Genomic DNA, 19,725 nt, shown 5'->3' with positions numbered 1-19,725 from the left:
CAAAACACATGTAGACTGGTTGGGCAAACTCCCATGCACCCTCAAGTATCCTCGAGAGGATAAAGAGCTGGTCCAAAAATAAACCAGCAACTAAAAATAAAAGTTGAAAAGCAGGGCTATTCTGTTGTGTAAAACACTGCTGACCACTAATGGCCACAAGTGTGAATTATTCTTAGAAACAGTCTGAAATGATTGTGACCTACAGAGCTTTTAAAAACACCATAAACAGACATGCAGCAGAACATCTGCTCAGCAGTCGACGTCCTTGACATCTTGCTTGGTGCAAGCAGGTTAGTGAGCTGCAGCCTGACTGACTGATGCTGGATGGGGCCCTCAGTGTACACACCCATATGTCTCTGTCACTAAAGCATCCAAGTCTGTGGGAGCATTTGAGCCTATGCATATTGCACTGGATTTTAAACACACTACAATAAAGGAACAGAGCCAGGATTTGCTGTGGGTTTTGTTTGAAAATAGTGGATTAAGGACACTATAACTGTATTCTTTTCCAGTTTTTAGAGTAATCTTGTGGAGGACATGGAAAAAAAAACTTGTCTGCTCACAGTGGCGACAGATTGAGATGATCCCACCGGATGATCACCCTAAAAATAAGCAAGTGTACAGGACTTGGTGGTAGTGGAGTGATATAATCTTTTATTCAAGCACAAAAAAAACCACGTAATAAGCCTCCCTTACATGTAGAAATCCAGCAGATGCAACATGCAGCAACGTGACCTTGAATGATCAAAATCAGAAATGCTGCACCAAAATTTTACTGATACACTTTAAAGCATTCTGCAGCTAGGATGTGGTGAAACTGAAATCTGATTAATGATACATTCATTAAAAGAAATTACTGTTTTCCCCCCAAAAAATCCCTGAAATTATTTTCCAGACAGCACGACTGGTTCGCACTATATTTAAAAATATAGACTTTTTTTATGTTCCCTTGCTCCATTTGGTAATAACTATCCTCAGCCTCCTCGATTGGAGCTGTAAAACTAATAGAAGTGGTGTTACATAAGAGATTATCCTAACTCTTATCATTTCTTTGCCATTCGTTATAGAAAATCAAGTTCTCCATAGAAATTACAACAACAACAAAAAAGGCTCTCCTGTGGTCTTTTGAAGCAAATGTCATGTTTGTCCCCGTGGAAACAGGCTCATCAAAGGCTCGGGATATTCAAGGTATAGGCCTATAATGTGTCCTGGTGTTGTGTCAGCACTTCTGTAACTTTAGGTGAGGGTTGGAGAGGGAAGGGGGGTCTGGCGGTAATATGACCTTGTTTTGCCATGCAGCAGCCACAGCACAACGCTGCACAACTCCACCGGCAGCAATTGTGAGAATCTGACGGATGCTCCACCTTCCAAATGGCTCGAGCTGCATTGCTAACACTTCTTCCGTGCAGCTCTCTCTGCGGAGTTTAAATGTAGGGGCATGACTAAACAAGAGCTTCCTGCCACACTGCTATTGATAATTAGGACTCATAATTTATGACTCACAACTTGCATTGTATATGCCATTGAGCCTGCTGCTGAGTAAAGCAGCAGCAGCAGCAGCAGCATTCAGGCTGTTCTCTTACTGGCACAACATGAGCTCAGGGAGGCTTTCTTTAGCATCCTCCACTGGGTCTCACACCTATAAGAGCTGCACTGAAACATGTATGCAGCATGCTACAGCTTGCTGTGAGGGAAGAGCAGATGCTACCTCTACCTCATATTTGCACGAAGTTTGATTCATTTGAACACTTTTTAGAGGCTTGGTACTGCAAAGCTCTGTGGAATTTCACAATAAAGGTATATTCAATATAAATTATTATTTTACTTACTTCCTGTCTTATAAATCCTTAACCCCTCATCTTGTGTGAGCCCATGCGAAGGCTGGAAGCAAGTAACATAGAGCGGGTGAAAGAAAAAGAATCTGAATGGGGGTAAATGCTTGCTTACAGCATAACAATAAGTGGAAGGTTTCATAAAATTATCTGAATCATGGCAAGCGGCATGGTGGAGCAGTGGTTAGCACAGTTGCCTCACAGCAAGAAGGTCCTGCATGGGTTCAAATCCACCCTCTGGCTGGGGCCTTTCTATTTGGAGTTTGCATATTGCACAGGTTCTCTCCTTCAGTCTATAGAGATGAAGGTAGTGGGGTTAGGTTAACTAGTAATTTGAAGTTGCCAATAGATGTGATGTGAGTGCAAATGGGTTTCTGCCTCCATGTGTTAGCCCTGCAACAGATGGGTGACCTGTCCAAGGCGTACCCTGCCTCTCGCCCTGTTGCAGCTGCGATGGGCTCCAGCCACACTACCACCCTGAAGAGGATGCGTGGATCACAGCTTTGGTCTTGAAAGTAACCACACCTGAACCTGACACCTTTATGAGAATTTAAGGTGACATTAGTGCATCACCATTATCACCAAAATAAAGAATGGGCAATTATCCTTTGTTTGAATATTCCATCAAAATGTCCAACATCTGAGATAAAGTGCAACTCATCTCGAAGATGAGTTAAAGACTGTGTTCTGTATGATACTTCAGTATGCCTGTCCCTTTTAAATGCTACTGCATTTAACACATATGCCCGAGTTTATGTGGAGGAGGCTTAATGCTTGAGGTTTAATCCCAGTAAAACCTGAGCCCTATAGTGGATTTCAAATGTGTGCTAAAATATTCAAATGCGTTATGACAATATCATTTCACTGCATGGTTTCCAGACAAAAAAAAAAGGGGGGGGGGGGTTTTTTTTGTTTTTTTTTTTGGTCACATTTGTAGATTTTTCTTTGATTTCACGCAGGAGCAAAAAAAGAAAAAAAGGAGGGAGGGGTGAGACAGACAGACAAGACAGACAGAAATGTCGAGGCAAAAATGAGACAAATTCGGCTGCAAGACTTTGCTAAAATGATAGATCACCCACATGTTTATCTTCAGTAACAAGGCAGCAGCGGCGGCGGCGGCAGGAGCGTGTAAGGAGTGTAGTTTGTGCGCGATCTGAGCTGATGTGGAGCAGCCAGAGACGCACAGGCGTTCTGAATCCTCTGTGGTCATGCATGTAGAAAAACAGAGGGGGTGAATCTGAGGCACCCTTATCAGTGGCAACCATGTGTACGCAGTGGGCAGCATGATGGAGCTGCATCCTCACGCTCGCGGCCATCGAGGAAAAAATAGTGGAAAACGCTCTCGCATGTGTCGCCACACCCAGCAAATAAAGCCAGACACGGCACAGTAGCGAAACCCCCCAAACCCCTAAAAAAACGAGTGTTTTAAACCGGCAACAGCGACATGACAGCTACCGACGGCTGTGGAGGAGCCACAGATGAGTCACACAGCTCCACCAGCGTCCCCCATTTTCATTACACACACAGTCAACCTGCAACCTATGTAGCGGGATTGGGGGGGAGGTTGCCAGTATTGATATGAGGAATAATGCAAAAGGCAAGTGGGTGGATGAATGGATGGCGTGCGGTGATGGTGCACGTGGGGACACTTTAGGAGAGGTGTTCAAAGATGTGGACACGGGCTCTCTTGTCAATGCGCATGATACTGCGGTTCCACTACTACGGCACGCTCCAACTCACCTTGAATCGGCGCACGGCCGATTCTCCTGTCATTCGGGTGCGGGGCGTAAGGAGAACCAATACACGCCCCAAAGACTCAATCAGCAGCCAATCCAGTGACAGGAGAGGCGGACCTGTGGCTGCATTCTCACACTTGGTTTCACTATGCGCTCGTAAAACGGCTCCGTCTACTACAAACGGTGCAGGTGCTCTGTCTCTTCGGGAGAGGATGCGGATGGAAGGACGGGGGAGGGAAGGGATGAAGGGAAACGCCACGAGGAAAGAAAATAGGATATGAAAAGGGGCTTGTGCTAAGAGACCGCGAGGTGCAAGGTCGAATATGAGAGATTGGTTGAACGGGGCACTTTGCGTGGTAATAGCTGGTCGGCAATAGTACTATGATTTGGTATGTGGCCACTCTGATAGCAAGTGTATTCAGCACCAGAGGAACGGCCGCTCAAGGTGAGTTGAAGTGCAATATATCTTGTGCCGCACATAGCTTTTGATTTCTGCTGTCTTCGCGTGCTCTTGGTGCTGCTTGTTCTGATCGCAAGAGATTTTTTTTTTGCCTCCCCCCCCCCTCCTTCCTTCTTCTTCTGTATGTTAGATCATATGAACTGTGGGGCAATTTGATTCTAACAAATGGCTGCATATCTCATATGTCACGTGAAAGTTTAGCCCTGGTTAAAGGCTGTCAGGAAAACAAAAATTGCCTTGAAAACGGCCTGGCTCATTTACATGGTTACCTGAAATGAGATAGCCTAATTCTGATAACACATCCATGTGTCCACGATGACTGATCACGGCAAAGATAGCTCTATTAATGTGGCTGGTGGGTTTGGCCCGTGTATGTGAAATATGTGAGGCTCATTTGGGTGATAAAGCAGCGAGCAGATTGGAAGATAACGTCCCTGCTGCTGCTGCTGAGGGGAAATGTGTGCATTGTAGGCTATCATAGCAAGCAGTCCCATTTGAGTTCTCCAGAGAGGGGTGTGACCGTCTCAGCCCTCAAGATGGAAAAGTAACTAAATAATGCATCACGTGTCAGATAAAATGCACTCTTGGATTTGATAGAGCCCGCTGCAGCATGCATGGGATTCGTATGCTGAATTTCACATTGCACATGGATGGAGGGAGGGGGGTCACGGTGCTGTATGTGATGCACTAAGCACCCAGGCTGCAAGACTCGCCTTGTGCTGATCTAAGAGCTTCGTAAACTAGTCATTCCTGCAGTTACAACCTGCACAATCTCCCTTTTGTTCATATTTATTTATTTATTTTTACCAGCACTCTGTATTGACCCATGTACTTACTTAACCTTGCTTTTCCACTTGTGTCCAGAGGAGGGAGACATGTGCCAAGTTGTCCCCTAGTACTTATCCCAATGACCCCCACATACCCAGTCAAAACTGGTCTGCTCACAGGTCTGACTCCTCCTGTGATGTCAGCCAAGGCCAAGATAAGCCCAATATGAAATCTTGAGCCAATGTAGTGAAACGAGTTTGATTTAGGAAGAGAAACCGCTCAGAGGGGTTTTTTTTTAAACACTCATCATCTGCCTTACATAGATGGGGATCTTAATCATATCGATTCAAAGGTGTTGTCTGATATAGTCACTGCACAGAAGGTGATTTAAGCCTCACAGGCTGCATGAGAGAATCACAAATCACGACATAGGCTATTAGTGACTACAAATGAGAGGCGGTCTACTTCAAATATTACAGGGACCCTAAATATACCATCTGATTGTAGCCTGCTACCACGAAAAATCACTGACAAAGCATGAAAACACCAACTGTGCCTTTTCTTGACTGTTCGTGAACTACAGCGCACACTGACCTGTGCTCAGAGTTTAAGGATTTCTGGCAATAAATGAAGTGTTTTGATGTAATTTTTGGTTAATAGAGAACAAGAAACGACGTGTTAAGTGTCAGTATAGGTACAGTTGAAAATAGTTGAAAATGTAGCATACTGCTAAAACATTAACATCAGTATTTACTCTGGCAGCTAATTATTTGGAAGAACATTACTACTTTCATGTGTGTCCATTAATTGAGAATCTACACCCTGCCGCTATTTAGCCTAGCTTAGCATATGCACTGTAGGCAAGGTGAAACAACTACCCTGCTATTAAAATGTTATATTTTTCATAAAGTTTGATGGATTTGCCACTGCAAATTATGTCATTTATTCTTGATCATTGCTTCCATGTATGGAGGCTTCAGGTCCAATTTTTATATTCCAATGGACAAAACAAATGGCCAGAAACTTACTTGCTCCAAAGAAAGAGAATCAAAGTTGGATCTCAGATGAGCTGAGACTTGGCTCATTTTCCATGGCTGGGTTTTTGTTGTATGTGCACTTTGCTCAGTGTTAGGGATTAATAAATGACCGTGAGCCTGCAGCAAAATGATGACATGTTTCAAACTTAAATTCATGATGTCTGGTGACTTGTCTCAGAAATAGTTGCACATATATATTTTATTGCATAAATGGAGAATGTTTTGTGTAATGAGATATAATTATTATTCTTTCGTATACTATCAAATTTATATAATTAACTTTTTAAGCTACATTCAGTTGTTTTTCAGGTTATTTAATGGGGAAAAAATATTCTTTTTTTTTACTTATTAAGATACATTGACTGTGGGATTGTGTCTTCCAAAAATAAATTAAATTCTCATAAACCTAGACTTAATCAATTAAAAATGCATAGGAGCAGGCATTGGTTTGATGTAGTGGCTGTGATCCCCCGCCTTCTTGAATATACTGGTTGAGATAGTTTGATTACATTCTCACATTGTATGAGAATTCATTCACTAAGTGTCCAAGTCCAACGATGTTAAATCCACTTTAATGAATGTTGTAACAGAGGCTAACAGAGGCTAACAGCAGCAAACAGAGGCTAACGGAGGCTAACAGCAGCTAATACCACAAAAGCAGCAGCACTAACTGACAGAAAAGTTCTCAGCCTCAGCACCTCAGTATGACTGTCATTTGAGAGAAGTGAGCTTCACTGACTCATCAACTCGTATTGGACTCCTTTTAAGTTTTACAGCCTCCTCCACCAGAAATGGTTGTAGACACATATTGACAGCTAGGGTAAACAGCAGACTGACAGCCTACACTCACTATAGATGAATGGTGACCAGAGTTTTTTGTCCTACAGTGGCTACTGTAGCTAGGATTGTGCACCTAAATTGGGAGGGATAAAAACATATAGAGGTAAGATTTTACACAATGTAACTTTCAGATGAGATTGTATGTTAATATTTGATAATGTATTAAAATAAATCACATTTAGATATTTGGATAAACGCTACAAGATAAGAATTTTAGGAAAGAAAGTTCTAATTGAACACATACAGGATAGACATACAGGATAGCCTCAGAAAGAAAATCAAAATATAATATACTGATACACCTGCAGTGACAATAAAACTGATTTTTGGACTAGAATTGTCTTAAAACACTAAGTTGTGTTAATGGTACAGCAGGGTTTTGCACAGGCTTTACGCCTCCTTTATAGGGACTTAAAGTGCATTTTGAGATGTAGACGAGGCATCATCTGCAAACGTGTTTGCTGTAATGCACTGTGAGGCATGCACAGAGCTTATAAAATTACAATGAGTAGTTTAGAAACCCTTCTGAATAGGTTCTGATCCTTCATGGGTTGATAAGTCTTAAACAGTTCTTGGCAAAAATTTGGATTTCCATCTGAAAGAGACATGATTCCTGGAGTGTGACCAGGACTCTCGAGTAAAGCAGCACTGAGTTATAAGAAAGTAGTCCCATAATTCGTTAATTGAGTCTACTGCTGTCATTTAGGTAAGGATTACTTTGTATTGTCATTTTCAAGAGTTGTAAAACCACTCCTCAAAGTATTCTGCAGGAGGTCTCTTCCTGTTAAAAGGGAACTTTTTCCTTCCCACTGTTACTAAGTGTATATTCATAGGTGGTTGTTTGATTGTTGGGCTTTTCTCTGTATTATTGTAGGGTCTTTACCTTACAATATAAAGCACCTTGAGGCTACTCTTGTGATTTTTGCACTATGTGAATAAAACCAAAAAAATCAAGAAGACTCAAGAAGAATCAAGAATCATTAAATGGAATTATTGTAAAGTGTAGGAAAGTTTCTGATAAGACTTCAAACTCATTAAATTATCATGCAAACTAATATTTTATGATCTATCTTATTTGATCATCTAACGGCTATCTCAAAAAGTAGCATATTAGTGAACCACTAGGTAATCATCAGTTTGTAGTCATTCTTGTTTTTTAATTAGTAGCTCCCCTCAAGTCCTCATTAACCTGCACCATTAACTGAGCCACACACAACGGTAACTACTCATTTGTTACTGATTATTTCCAACATTTGTTACTCTTTTTCTTTTGCCCCAAGTAGCGACGCACCACAGGAAGAAGGTGTTTAGTAGGATTTAAGGACTGTTACTTGTTGTTTCTGTGTCTCCAAAAGCAAACGGAGACATTATTTATAGTTAAGCTTCAGCGTCCTCTTTATAACCTCTTCACCAAATGTAATCAACAGTTTCAACATATTTTTCTGATTCGGTGAACAATCAGTCACAGGAACTAGACATTTCTTATTTTTTATTTTTGCCAAGTGCCCATTGGGGAGACGGCATATGGTGAGGGACAGCTGAGGTTAGCTCAGCAAAGTCAACAGTGACTTGGCAACCAATGAAGGTGAAGCGTGAGGGACACTGACGGCAATACAGAAGTAATTAATTGTCATTGGCCATTGTTGGGAAGTGGTACACTTGAAGGACTATTTTCAGAGTCACTGATGGCTTACTGATCTCCTCCCTGGTCCTCTGCTGGGACTCTCTGTTTTTTAAGAGTTTGTCGAGCTGGCTTTTGGCCAGATGGTATTCATCTGTATTTGTCTTCTTGTGAACCACCTCCTTGATGTTTCACTGGATCCGGAACTCCCTCATGAGCCATGGCTTGGCATGCTTGCTCTTAAATGAGCTGGATATACAGATGCAGATGGGATTTATGAAGGTGTCAGAAATGTCACTCACATATCTGAGGGCTCCCCGAAGCACCGAGGCACCGTCTGAAAACCCTCCTACTGCGTCTGTGGGTCCTGATTCAGATTGTCGTTCAGATAAATGGGTCTGCCTTCGGTTTTTGTCTGGATGCTAGAACTGTCTGGGACATTAAGTGAGGCTGCAGTTCGTGATATGGTTGAAATACTGTTTTGACAGCAGAGTTTTAATTTGTCTGACATCCACTGTGGCTTCTTTCTTTAAACTTCCACTACAGTTGGGTTTAATGATGTTTTATGTGTTGACTGAATAGGAACTGTGATTTTTCTATAAGATCTAATCTTTGTTAACAGCAGTCAAAAATTAGGTTTAGGTAAGCAAGGCTAATCTGGTGATAGTTTCACAATTTATTTAAAATGACTAAAAACACAACAAATAAAGAGTTAAATTTGGTTTAGATTTAATTTATGGTTTAATGTGATTAGAGATTTAATATGATCCATGTTTGATTTTTTTCTTCACTTTTAATTGAGAATTAAAACTGTTTTTACTTAATGAATGTGACAAACACCTGCACACACACATGCAAAATCAGATAATGACTGTTGAATTGTTTTTTGCTGGTTTTGATTTGTTGAAACCTGATTTTGATATTTTATGCATCCAATTTCCATGATTGTCTGACTTCTGTGTCAGACAATCTGCACTTAATGAGCACACAGTTCACTGGGGGAAAACAAGCTGGAATAACCAAAATTACTTTAGGGACTGGGTGCCAGTGCATCTGCGTTAGAGCTCTTTGGCGTTGACACCATGGCCTCACTGGACCCAAAAGCCAATTTAATTAAAGATTTCAGATTTTCTTTGTTGTCAGTAGTTTGGATTCGATAGTCTTTACTATCCTCCAGGGAAAATATAGTTTGGAAACTGCACTTAGCCAAGAGGCCAATAATTCACATCATAAAATGAGTTAAGAACATAAATAAATACATATGTATACAGTCTGGACTCACAGCAGTTCATAATATAGTCATGACCTTCTATCTATTGATTCGTGCTGGAGGACATGAATTTTCCATTTTTTCTTTGTGCCCCTGAACATGACTTTTGAAATGTACTGATTAAAAGGGAGCAAAAAAATCCAGCTACTTAGGGTGGAACGGGGTGGAAGAGAAATAAGTCATCTTGACTTGCATACCAGAGGCCCAAATACAACTCATACATGTCACAGCTTCAGTTTTGTTTTTTAAATGCATTATAAATTTCAATTAAGTGACTTTATTAGAAACTACTGAGTTAGATTTACAAAATTATCATGATGTAGGTTAAAATACTGGCTGCCGTGTCTTTTTTCCTGGTTGCCACAGTGACAACTTCCTGCTTTCTCTACAAAAAACGCCATGTTTTTGACATGAAATACATTTCCTATTTAAATGCTTTGCTTGCAAATTCATATTCATAACAGCTCGTGTGCATGAACACAAAAAATTGGATTCATTTTTTGTGACTGTTTCACAAACTGTCACGTGACCCGGCTGATATATCACATGTACATCATAATAAAAACATGCAGCAAACTTCTTTCAGACACACAAAACATAAACAGATTTCGCTAACATTTGTTGTGTGTAGTTATTTATTTAATAGTTTACACTCTCTCAGTGACTCTGATCAGATCAGCTGCTCCTGTGTTTGCGGCCCTCCAAACACATATGTGGCCAACGGGGAAGTTGTAGTGGGCAAACTATGAAACATCAACACTCATAACGTGGTTAGAGGTTTTTTTCTCCCATCACTTCTTTTTAGGTTTTCATTATATTTGTTGATACTATGAGCCCAACAGTTTAGTTTCTCAGAATAAGAAGCTTTCCATTATTTAATCGCCTGACTGAATTAAGTTGATTGGTAATAGAGACAGTAGCTTCTGGCCCACACAAACTGGCTAGTTCAAGTCATGTGAAGTCCTTGATTTTTCTTTCCTCTTGTCAAGTTGAGCATAAAGTTATAAGTACATAAACCTTTTTTCAGTTTTGGGTTCTCAGTTAAGAATTAAGAAGCATTGATTAATCACTTATTATTCATTTCATATCAGTTTAAACTTGAAATATTTGTCCAGTGTGACTTTGCTTTATATGTCTGCCAAACAGTTCTGCAGTGATCCCCTCCTGATTCTGTCCAACCAATCGTTTTTCTGCAGACATACTGTACAAACTCTTTCTCTCACTCTCTCAGTTTTTCTCTGCGCCTTACGTTGTCGCTCGCTGTCGTGAGAGTAAAGCTTAGTAAGCTTAGGAGAGGGGCCGTGCTCAAGCTGTGGATGGCAGACTTTCAGTACTGGGCATGTGCCAGCTCTTTCTGCTGATGCCCCCTCCCTTCTCTACTCCTCCTTCAGCCAGTCCAGTCCCAGCGGAGTCTCCAAACAAAGCCTGCAGCATTCTGGGAAAGCCAGTTTTTCAGAATATGTGGTTCTCGTTGGATGGACTGACACCTGCAGCCTTTAGATCCTCATCTCTCTCGAAGCATGTAGCAGTTCACTGCTTGCAGTGATAAGAGTAATATAATGTGCCTCAGTATGTCAGGTTTAGTGATATGTACAAGTTGTCAAGTCGGCATTTCTTCACATGTGGCTAAAAAGTAAATAAAATGTGAATTTGATTAAAAAGGCAGTCGATCAAAAAATGTACTTAAAGATTAATCAGGGATTTAAACTGAGAGGAAATGAACAATAAGTGGGTCACTAATTCAGTTAGGTGTGGGTGATACAGCTTCAAAATTCTATCATGATATTTCAAGCAAACTTGTGATAGCGCTATTTCTGACAATATAGAAAAAATACTGAACAGTGTTTCACTGATGCGTGCATCTTACAGACAGAAGCATTTATTAGTGTAAGGAAATGCATTTTCCATTAGTCAAACGGAAGCAAATGGTAATATAACGTGTTTCAGAAGTGTTTTTCCTTCACAGTACCTTAGTTACTTTGGTTTAATGGTAACTAAAGTAACAACATTGTAAGTCTTCAGGAGCTGGGGATGGGAATTGATAAGAATGTAAACCGGCACAAAAAAGCGAATGTTTCTGCTTTCGAAACGTGAACAGGTAGAGAGGGATGCTGCAGCCCGACTGCTCATCTGCTTGTTACCTGTTGAAGTTAGGGGTCTGGTTGTTTGGGTCGGCATTCACTCAGCTTTCACTCTGGGTTCTTAGCTAGCTTAGCGTTAGCATTTTTTCACCAGATATCCTCTCAAGTTTTTGCTTTCACCTTTAGTGGGCATATTTTATTTTTTGCATATTTTGCAAAGTTTTGTGCTTTTTTGGAGGTTGTTGACAAAGCTTTGTTTTTAGATACTAAATCATGATCCTAGGCTGACATGCTGCTCTCGCTCTTAGACATGCTTTGGCTGGTTCGGTTCGATACTTTGGTGTCACGGTTCGATATTTTTTCGATACAAAAAAATGTTCATGCCTTTTTAATTTGTCATTTATTAAAATTATAAATATATATTTTAACTCAAAAGTACAGTTTTTAAATTTAATTTTGCTGAAACAACAAAATAATTTAAAAATACATCTATCTGATCGAGAAATCACTCATCTTTGGAAAAGAGAGTTTATTACAGAGAAATGGCTCTTTCCAAAATAAAAGCTATACTATATGCTTCTTCTGGGCTATATTCTCAGCAGCATATTAAACATATCAGGTCCCCATAAGGAGAATCATGTGCTGTCTAAATGACTCGGGTAAAGTTTGTAGCATGCGTGCTTGTTGTTTTTGTCTGCTTTCACTTGTCTTTGCACTAGGATGATGTCGGCGTAAATGTGCAGTCATATTCGTTGTGTTCCCACTAGTGCTGTCAGCGTTAATCTCGTTAAAATGACATTAACGCCATAACGCGGCAAATCTCCGTTAATGAGTTACCACGGATCGCCCCGTGCGTGGGGCTGGACGGCGTCAACACGTTAACAAGCTAACTGCGCTAACGCACTAGTTCCCACCAATTGAGCATTGCGTGGCACATCCGACATACTGTTTTGCTTTTGTCCATGACGCGCTTACCATCAGGATAGATAGAAGATAGTTCCAAACGCCAGATCTGAATGAGGGTGGGGGAGGTTCAATTTCGGGTAGCGTTGAGGCAGTTGCCATGTTGCAACGAGCTTAGCTTCTGTCTTGCTAGCTTGCGCTGCGCTCAGTGGATCTGAACTCAACAGTGCAGCCTAGGCGGAGTAGTCGAGCATTTGCATACAATGGATAACAGAAAGCCCGTTTTTTTTTATCCATATTTCATATATTTTACATGCAAATGCTCCTATTCTGTTACTGATCTGATGACTTATGATGAAGAAATCCTCAAACTATGAGCAATATAATGTATGAGTTAATTTTTTATTCACTTCTAGTTTTGCTTTTTAGAAATGAACATTTTTTTTTTTGAAAACCTATGTTATATTTGAAAATATAAAATTAAAATGTTTTGCACTGTTTTATGATGTTTGATGAGGTAAGTAATTGGTTGATTAACAGTTTAAATGTTAATGTTAATTGTTGTTTGTTGAAGCCTTTAACAGTGAAACAACCAGTGAGAGAACTTGAGGTCTGTTGCTTTTCCACAAAGATCTCTGATGATGTCTTTATTTTAGAATCAAAGGAAAAAACATTGGGGTTTTTGTTGAACAATACAAATAATGAGGAAACTGGATACACTGTGATGTTCGTATATTGATATGAAAAGTCTCAGGGATGGATGCTTTTCCTGTTTCAGAAAGTACAGGCAAATACTATGTTAAAATATATGTTAACCTTGGATTGGGCATGACTTAGAAGGTTGTTGCTATTTATTCATGAGGACTTTTTGGACTGAGTTCAGTGACTGATAAAAAAAAGAACCATATTCTGATCAGAATCAGCCGTATATGTTCGAGTAGCAGGCGCTGAATGCGAAGACAAGTCCCTGACCATGTTAGCTTTCGGTGTTGGGAGTTGTAGATAAAGATCCAGACAGACTGGGCTGGACTGAGCAGATAACACCAAGGCGCTTCATTAAAGGAGGCAGAGCGGAGTCCTCTTCATGAACATGGTCAGTTACTTGATTATACACAGTGAACTACATATAACAGAAATCAGTTTTCATTGTTTCCTTTAGTTGAGGTCAAATTAGGTTTAATTTATTTGATTAGGTCTTACAATACTGAACCCTTAAAGTCCCCACTGAAGAAGTATCCCAGCTGCAGGCTGACCTGTTTGTTTCTCTGACAGACTTTGTTCAACAGTCTCTATAGTCACTCTTCAGTAGTTCAGGCATCATTTTACAGATAATCTATATGCCATATACAGTCAGTGAGAATCCTATTAGCAGCATTTGTCCGATCAATTCTGAGCCAACGCAGCGGCTCTCCCATAAATTCTGCATCTACAAAAGCTTCTTCATTTTCAGGTTTTGTTGACATTATCAGAAAGGTGAGAACTCTACTTTATGCTGAGGGTGTTAGTAGAGCTGTGGTGGTGGACGACACTGCGTTATATCAACATATCTTGTCCATCTGATGTAACATAAATAGGATTGCACAGATACGGTAAAGTATGAGACAGAACAGAACGCCGCTTGTAAAGCGCTTCATTATTTAGGGTGGATTGCAAAAAAAGGGGGCATTTTGGGCAGTCAGTGTTTTCTTACTGAGCAGGACATACCTGATATAGTAGATGCATCTCTTAACTCTTGCTGGATACTCAAACATGCTGTCATAATCTAAAGTGCTGTCACTGAAAGTCTCTGTTTTTACTGCCTGTGTTTTATTGATTGCATTCTTGTGTTTATATGGTTGTGGTTTCCTTTTATCATTCATGTTTCTGTCTCTTTGTGTCTAAGCTTACATGCTTTTGCAACTTAACTTGGTACTACAGCTAAAAATGAGCTTGTATGGTTGAATCTGGCATATTTGCACGATGAACTTCATGTTAATGAATGTGCAGGTTCCTTTATAAATAACTTACCATATTTGTTTTTTGAATGTTTATTATATAGATCAGTGCATAATATTGAGCAGATCCCAGTGGTAGCACCACCATGGACTTCTGGGAGTGGGGCGTCTTGGCACTGGGATGTTGGCAGTGGATCCTTTGGGTTCTGTGGGTTGCACAGTGGGGTCTCTATGGATCCTGCAGATGTTCAGTCAGATTGTGTTTTTGTGCTAATCAAGCCCTGTAGCTACATCCACTGCCCTGTTTGGGGAGACTGTTGCCATCAGGGAGTGCTTTAACAATGAGGGTTGTGCTGGTCTGCTAGGTTAGATCAGCAGTAAAGTAGTCCCCATATAAATAGCAAACTAAAGTCTCACAGTAGAACATTGCATTGTGAAGAGGTGATCAGTGGCATTCACTTTGGCTGTCGATAGTTTGAAATTTGTGGCTAACTGGTGTGCATTTTAACAAAACAAATACTGTTTTCTTATTGTTATCAAATGAGATTTGACAAATTGTATGTGTTAATATGTATGAAAAGGACTGAAACACAGTTTAACTGTAGTTTACGGAACAAAGTAAGGCAGGAACACAACTGCAGATACTGAATGATGATAATACAACAGTTCCTATCCTTCTAGGTCATTTACAAGACATACTCCTCCTAAGAGTTAGTCACATGTCTTACATCTTAAATGTGTGTATTCAGGAGAAACATTCACATGCATATGCATATGTCTAGCGATAGATGTGGATTCCACACTTACATCGTGCTGAACTGCAGCTTGAGTGTGACAGTCAGTGAAAGAGGAAGCAAGCTTGTGAGAGAGGGAGCGAGTGAATGAGAGGATAGGACGATATGTGCAGTTGATGTACGAGCAGCTCATATGGAATATAGAAGCTGTGTGTCGTGGTTACATATGGTTTACTGATGCAGTCTTGTGCGCAGCTTTAATTAGACAAGCCATGTGAACTCTCTAATATGTGTTATTAGCTGCAGTGTGTTTTTTTTTAAACATTTATAAATCATCTAAAAATTGCTGTGAGAGACTTTAAAAATGACTGAATGGTTTCTCTGGCTTACAGCTACTGCCAGAGATCCCCTATAATGTGCAGCTCTGCCAGAGCAGCGCCCAGTGATGTTGGTTTGCCCTTTGTGCCTTTGGCAAGCCAAGCTCATTTCACACATCCATCTTCTTTCTCCTCTTGCTGCACGTTCAGGTGTCAGCACATCTATCGCATCCCTGACTGAGCATTGCTTGTCAGTGGAAGGGAACCTAGACATTAAAGAGGACTAAATAATGAAGAGATCTATATCAGATTGTTCCTGTACCGAAGAACACAGAGTAGACACAAGGTGCAGCTTTAATTTATGTGCCTTTTTAGATTGCACAAAAACAAAAAAACAAGCAGGAACTTAAAAAGCTCACAGATATTTAACTGACAGAGACGTTTTTATTCCCATCTGAGGTGGAAAAGTTGGTAGAAGAAAGGAAGAAATTCAAAATTCTGTTTTAGATGTTTTATGCAGTGGAGTTTATTAGCAGGATGGTATACAGTAAACAGAGTATGAATCTTTGAAATTAAGTGATCAAAGGCTTAAGAGAGTACAGCACATAGGAAAGCATGGAGACATGATGTGGTAAAAATGGCATCCAAACCATCTTAACATTTTAATCTGTGTCCTTTCAACAAAATATAATGTTAAATTTTGAAATAAGCAGTCCACCACTACCATGTCAGTTATTTAAACGATAATCTTTATTTCTTAATTATGGTATCAAATTGTTTATTGAGTGGCATTACTTCTACTACATTTCTGGCATCGGGACATCCCTACACTTCACTGAAGAACCAAAGTGCGTAGAACAATGTGGAAACTACAGGTTCGTCTAAATCCAGGATTTTCTGTGTGCAGTTCTTGGGGTTCCACAATCACTTTAAATGTAATCACAATGAGTCGCAATAGCTTGACACAATTAAATGAAACTGATTGAGTGATACTGAAAATGCGTGCTCTGCCGACAGAACGCAAAGCAAGCGTTCCATAAATCACTGCCTGACAACATGTCTGTATGTGCCAATCACAGCTGGTCCCTGCACCCCTCAGCTTGAAGTCGAGTCTGGAGAGACACCAACATGTTAAAAGACAACTACACCAAACAATTCAAATTTCTGGCACCGTAGAAGGTTAAGAGTTTGTCCTTCGAAGCGGATTATCATTCGTTATTAGGAACTGCTTTGGATTTAGTGAAAGTGATATTAACCACGAACAAATCATATCCAAGCAACACAGCTGACTTATTCAGCCGCTTGCAGAGAGACTATAAACTAATCTGTACTCAATGTTTGAAGGCCAAAAAAAGTGCAGTGGTTGCTAACATGAATCATCCAACATCGACTCAGATTTCAATGAAAATGAACCTGTACATTGTGTCAGTGTCCCCATCCAACCCATAAAGACAGACTAAAATCACCAACAGAATCGTCAGGAGATACAGTTAACAAAAAAGACTTCAGGAAAGTAGTCAACAACAAAAGATATGTTATTGCTTTGCACAGTTATTTTTTCAGAGTGGTCAAAACTATATAAAACTATATAACACCAAGATGGTAACACACAATACACAGAAATTTGGATTTTGAAACATAAAACAGCAAACCTTGGCACACAATAGAAATAAGTTTTTTTTGCTAAATTTGCACCACTTATAGACGATTGTTCAACTCTGAACCCAAACACACATCTTTCTGCCCTGGTTTGATGCATAAATTCTTTTCTACATTTACTCAATATGAAACTTCGAGTATTCATGGTTTAAGTGGTACAATAACTGAAGCAAAAACTAGCAAGGAAAACTGCCAATAATTCACAAGTTCGTTTCATGACACACATCTTTATTTGAAATGTTTGTACCATATAGGATTTAAAGGTCTTACACACACAACCTTTAGTTTATTCCACAGTAACTTGGAAGTTTTAGATATTACTGGCAAAAATTAACTCAGTCCAACACAACTTTTTAAATCACACAATGAACCTTCACAGACATCACACAATGACATTTTTTGATTTTAGAGCATTTCCATCTCATCTCATGACTCACACGGTCATCTTGTAAAGCCATTGTCCTTTCCTGTTTTGTTTTTCGTTTTTACTACACTTCCTTCCATCCCTGTTTTAACCCTTGATCTGTGTTCTGCTAAAGCTAACTTTCAAATCACTGATTACCCCGAATCCCCCACCCCATCTTCCATTTTTCCTTTCGCTTTCACTTTTGATACCAAAACATATGTCAGTACCCATGAAATTATGACTGTCGAGCTAATACTGCATGTATGTAGTGATGAACTCGGGTCGTATCAGTCTATTACATTAAGAGTTTTGGATCCTTAATTCAGTGCATTGCTACCAGTCATAAAATGTTAGTGACTCACCGGTGCTCTTCCTTACTTTTTAAATTAGACTTTGGGACAATGAAGGCTGCTAATATAATTATACTCTTATATGCACTGCTATAGTTATAATTGTAGTGTAGGCAGCTATATAGATAAATATAGCATGCTAACTACAAATAAACGCCTTGCTTTTTCTTTGCTAATACAGTATAATATTTTGGACCAGAGTTTCCTGTTTCTTTATAATAATTTCCAAATAATTTGTTCCCATGTTGCACATTCCTCTGTAATCCATTCTTTGTTTCCATCAATGTCATTATTTTATTATATTTTTACATTATTATTTACAATATATAGTAGTGTTTTATTTTCAGCAAATATTTCCTAAATAGTTATTTCCTATTCTGACTTGTGTTATTCTTCTGAGATAAAGGCCTTAATCCATATACTATATCTGACCTTTGGTAATCAATTAACAAAGTCTGATTAAATCCTCTTTTACACATCAGATTATAGGCTTTTCTATACACAACCCATACACCTACACTCTGTTTATCTGTGCATTTTTGAAATTCCTCTCAAATAAGAAGGTTTTAAATAAGCAACTTAAATGTAGTTTATGTTACTCATTATTATACTGACACCAATTATAACCCATTGAAGTTTTAAAGTATTTTTGTTAATTCTTTTAAAAAAAAGTTGTTTTTTTTTACTTTCTGCTGCATCTTTCCTTGAGTGGAATAGTTTGTATTCTGTTGTAGTTTAGGTGCTGCATGTTTTAATTGTGCAGGCCCAGATTAGCGCAGTAACACAGATATGTATAGGCACACACAGACTCAGGCTATTTGCTGATGTGACCTTCAGCACATGCAGGCTGGCATTCAATTACCGCCATGTCAGTGGCCCCTCCAGCCCAGTGGCTGCATGTCCTTGAGATTCTCTCTCCAGCCTCTGTCCAGTCTATATTCCATTACATCCTCCACATCAGGAGCTCTGTCCAGCATAAAGCGCCATTCAGCTCCCCATCACTGAGAAGCACGCACACATGCACCCACCCACCCACCCACCCACACAGCATTTTAACGTTTGATGTATTCCTTACAAAATCTCTGACTGCAGTGAGCAATGGTTATCCTCGCTCATGTGCTGAATCAAATCCAAGCACGAGGTAAGTATTAGATTTTAGTTTTACTGCCTGAAATATTGCTCCAGTTTCAAAAACAAGGTTTAGGCAGCCTAGATCAGAAATCTGAGCAGAGTTAATCAAAAATTGTCTCTCACTGAACTCCCTTTATTTTCATATTTTGTGTTATTGGGCCTTATTACTATCAAAACATTTTCGCAACTCCTCTCTGCCTGATTGTTGCCCAAAATTGCCTTGAGAGGCTATTCACGTTACAAATCTGGGACCATTACTGAAAGTACACTGTAGTGTTCTTTTTGTGTGAAGAGCCATTTTAACCCACTGCCATTTGAAAAACGCTTTGAGTTTAAATCTGTGGCGGATTTGACCCTGCGTGCCACTGCTGTTCTGTCGCGATGATTCACGTGCTGGTCTGGTTGACCAACAGCTGCTATTTTATTGATTTATGGCATTTATTACATTGCTGAATCATGTGAAAGCTTGTTTCCAGCATTGAAAAGATATTTTTTGCTATCCATAAGTCAAAGTTTTGGGTCAATATTCATTATATATCTCAAAATTGCGACTTAATAATGCAAAACTTTAAGATAATAACCTGGGGGTGTGTATATATACATACACACACACACATATATCTATCTATCTATCTATCTATCTATC

The 19,725-nt window shown here is 39.6% G+C and overlaps 1 protein-coding gene across 3 annotated transcripts in view; it reads left to right on the top strand.

The window, feature by feature from the left end:
- Positions 1–3,663: 3,663 nt before the first annotated feature.
- The window catches only part of igsf9ba (immunoglobulin superfamily, member 9Ba), a 72,818-nt gene continuing 56,756 nt past the window's right edge, over positions 3,664–19,725 (top strand). The window contains exon 1 of one of the 3 annotated variants that reach the window (XM_005937881.2): positions 3,664–4,013. In XM_005937881.2, coding sequence (XP_005937943.1) covers positions 3,950–4,013 — 64 coding nt within the window. In that variant the 5' untranslated portion in view covers positions 3,664–3,949. The remainder of the gene's footprint in view (positions 4,014–19,725) is intronic. The other 2 variants (XM_005937878.2, XR_006055107.1) reach the window with 2 other exon arrangements.

The sequence above is a fragment of the Haplochromis burtoni genome, unplaced genomic scaffold, assembly GCF_018398535.1.
Source record: "Haplochromis burtoni strain Fernald_Lab_line unplaced genomic scaffold, NCSU_Asbu1 Contig_216, whole genome shotgun sequence".
NCBI lineage: Eukaryota > Metazoa > Chordata > Actinopteri > Cichliformes > Cichlidae > Haplochromis > Haplochromis burtoni.
Note: the sequence above shows the minus strand (reverse complement) of the source record. Positions and strands in the feature narration are given on the sequence as shown.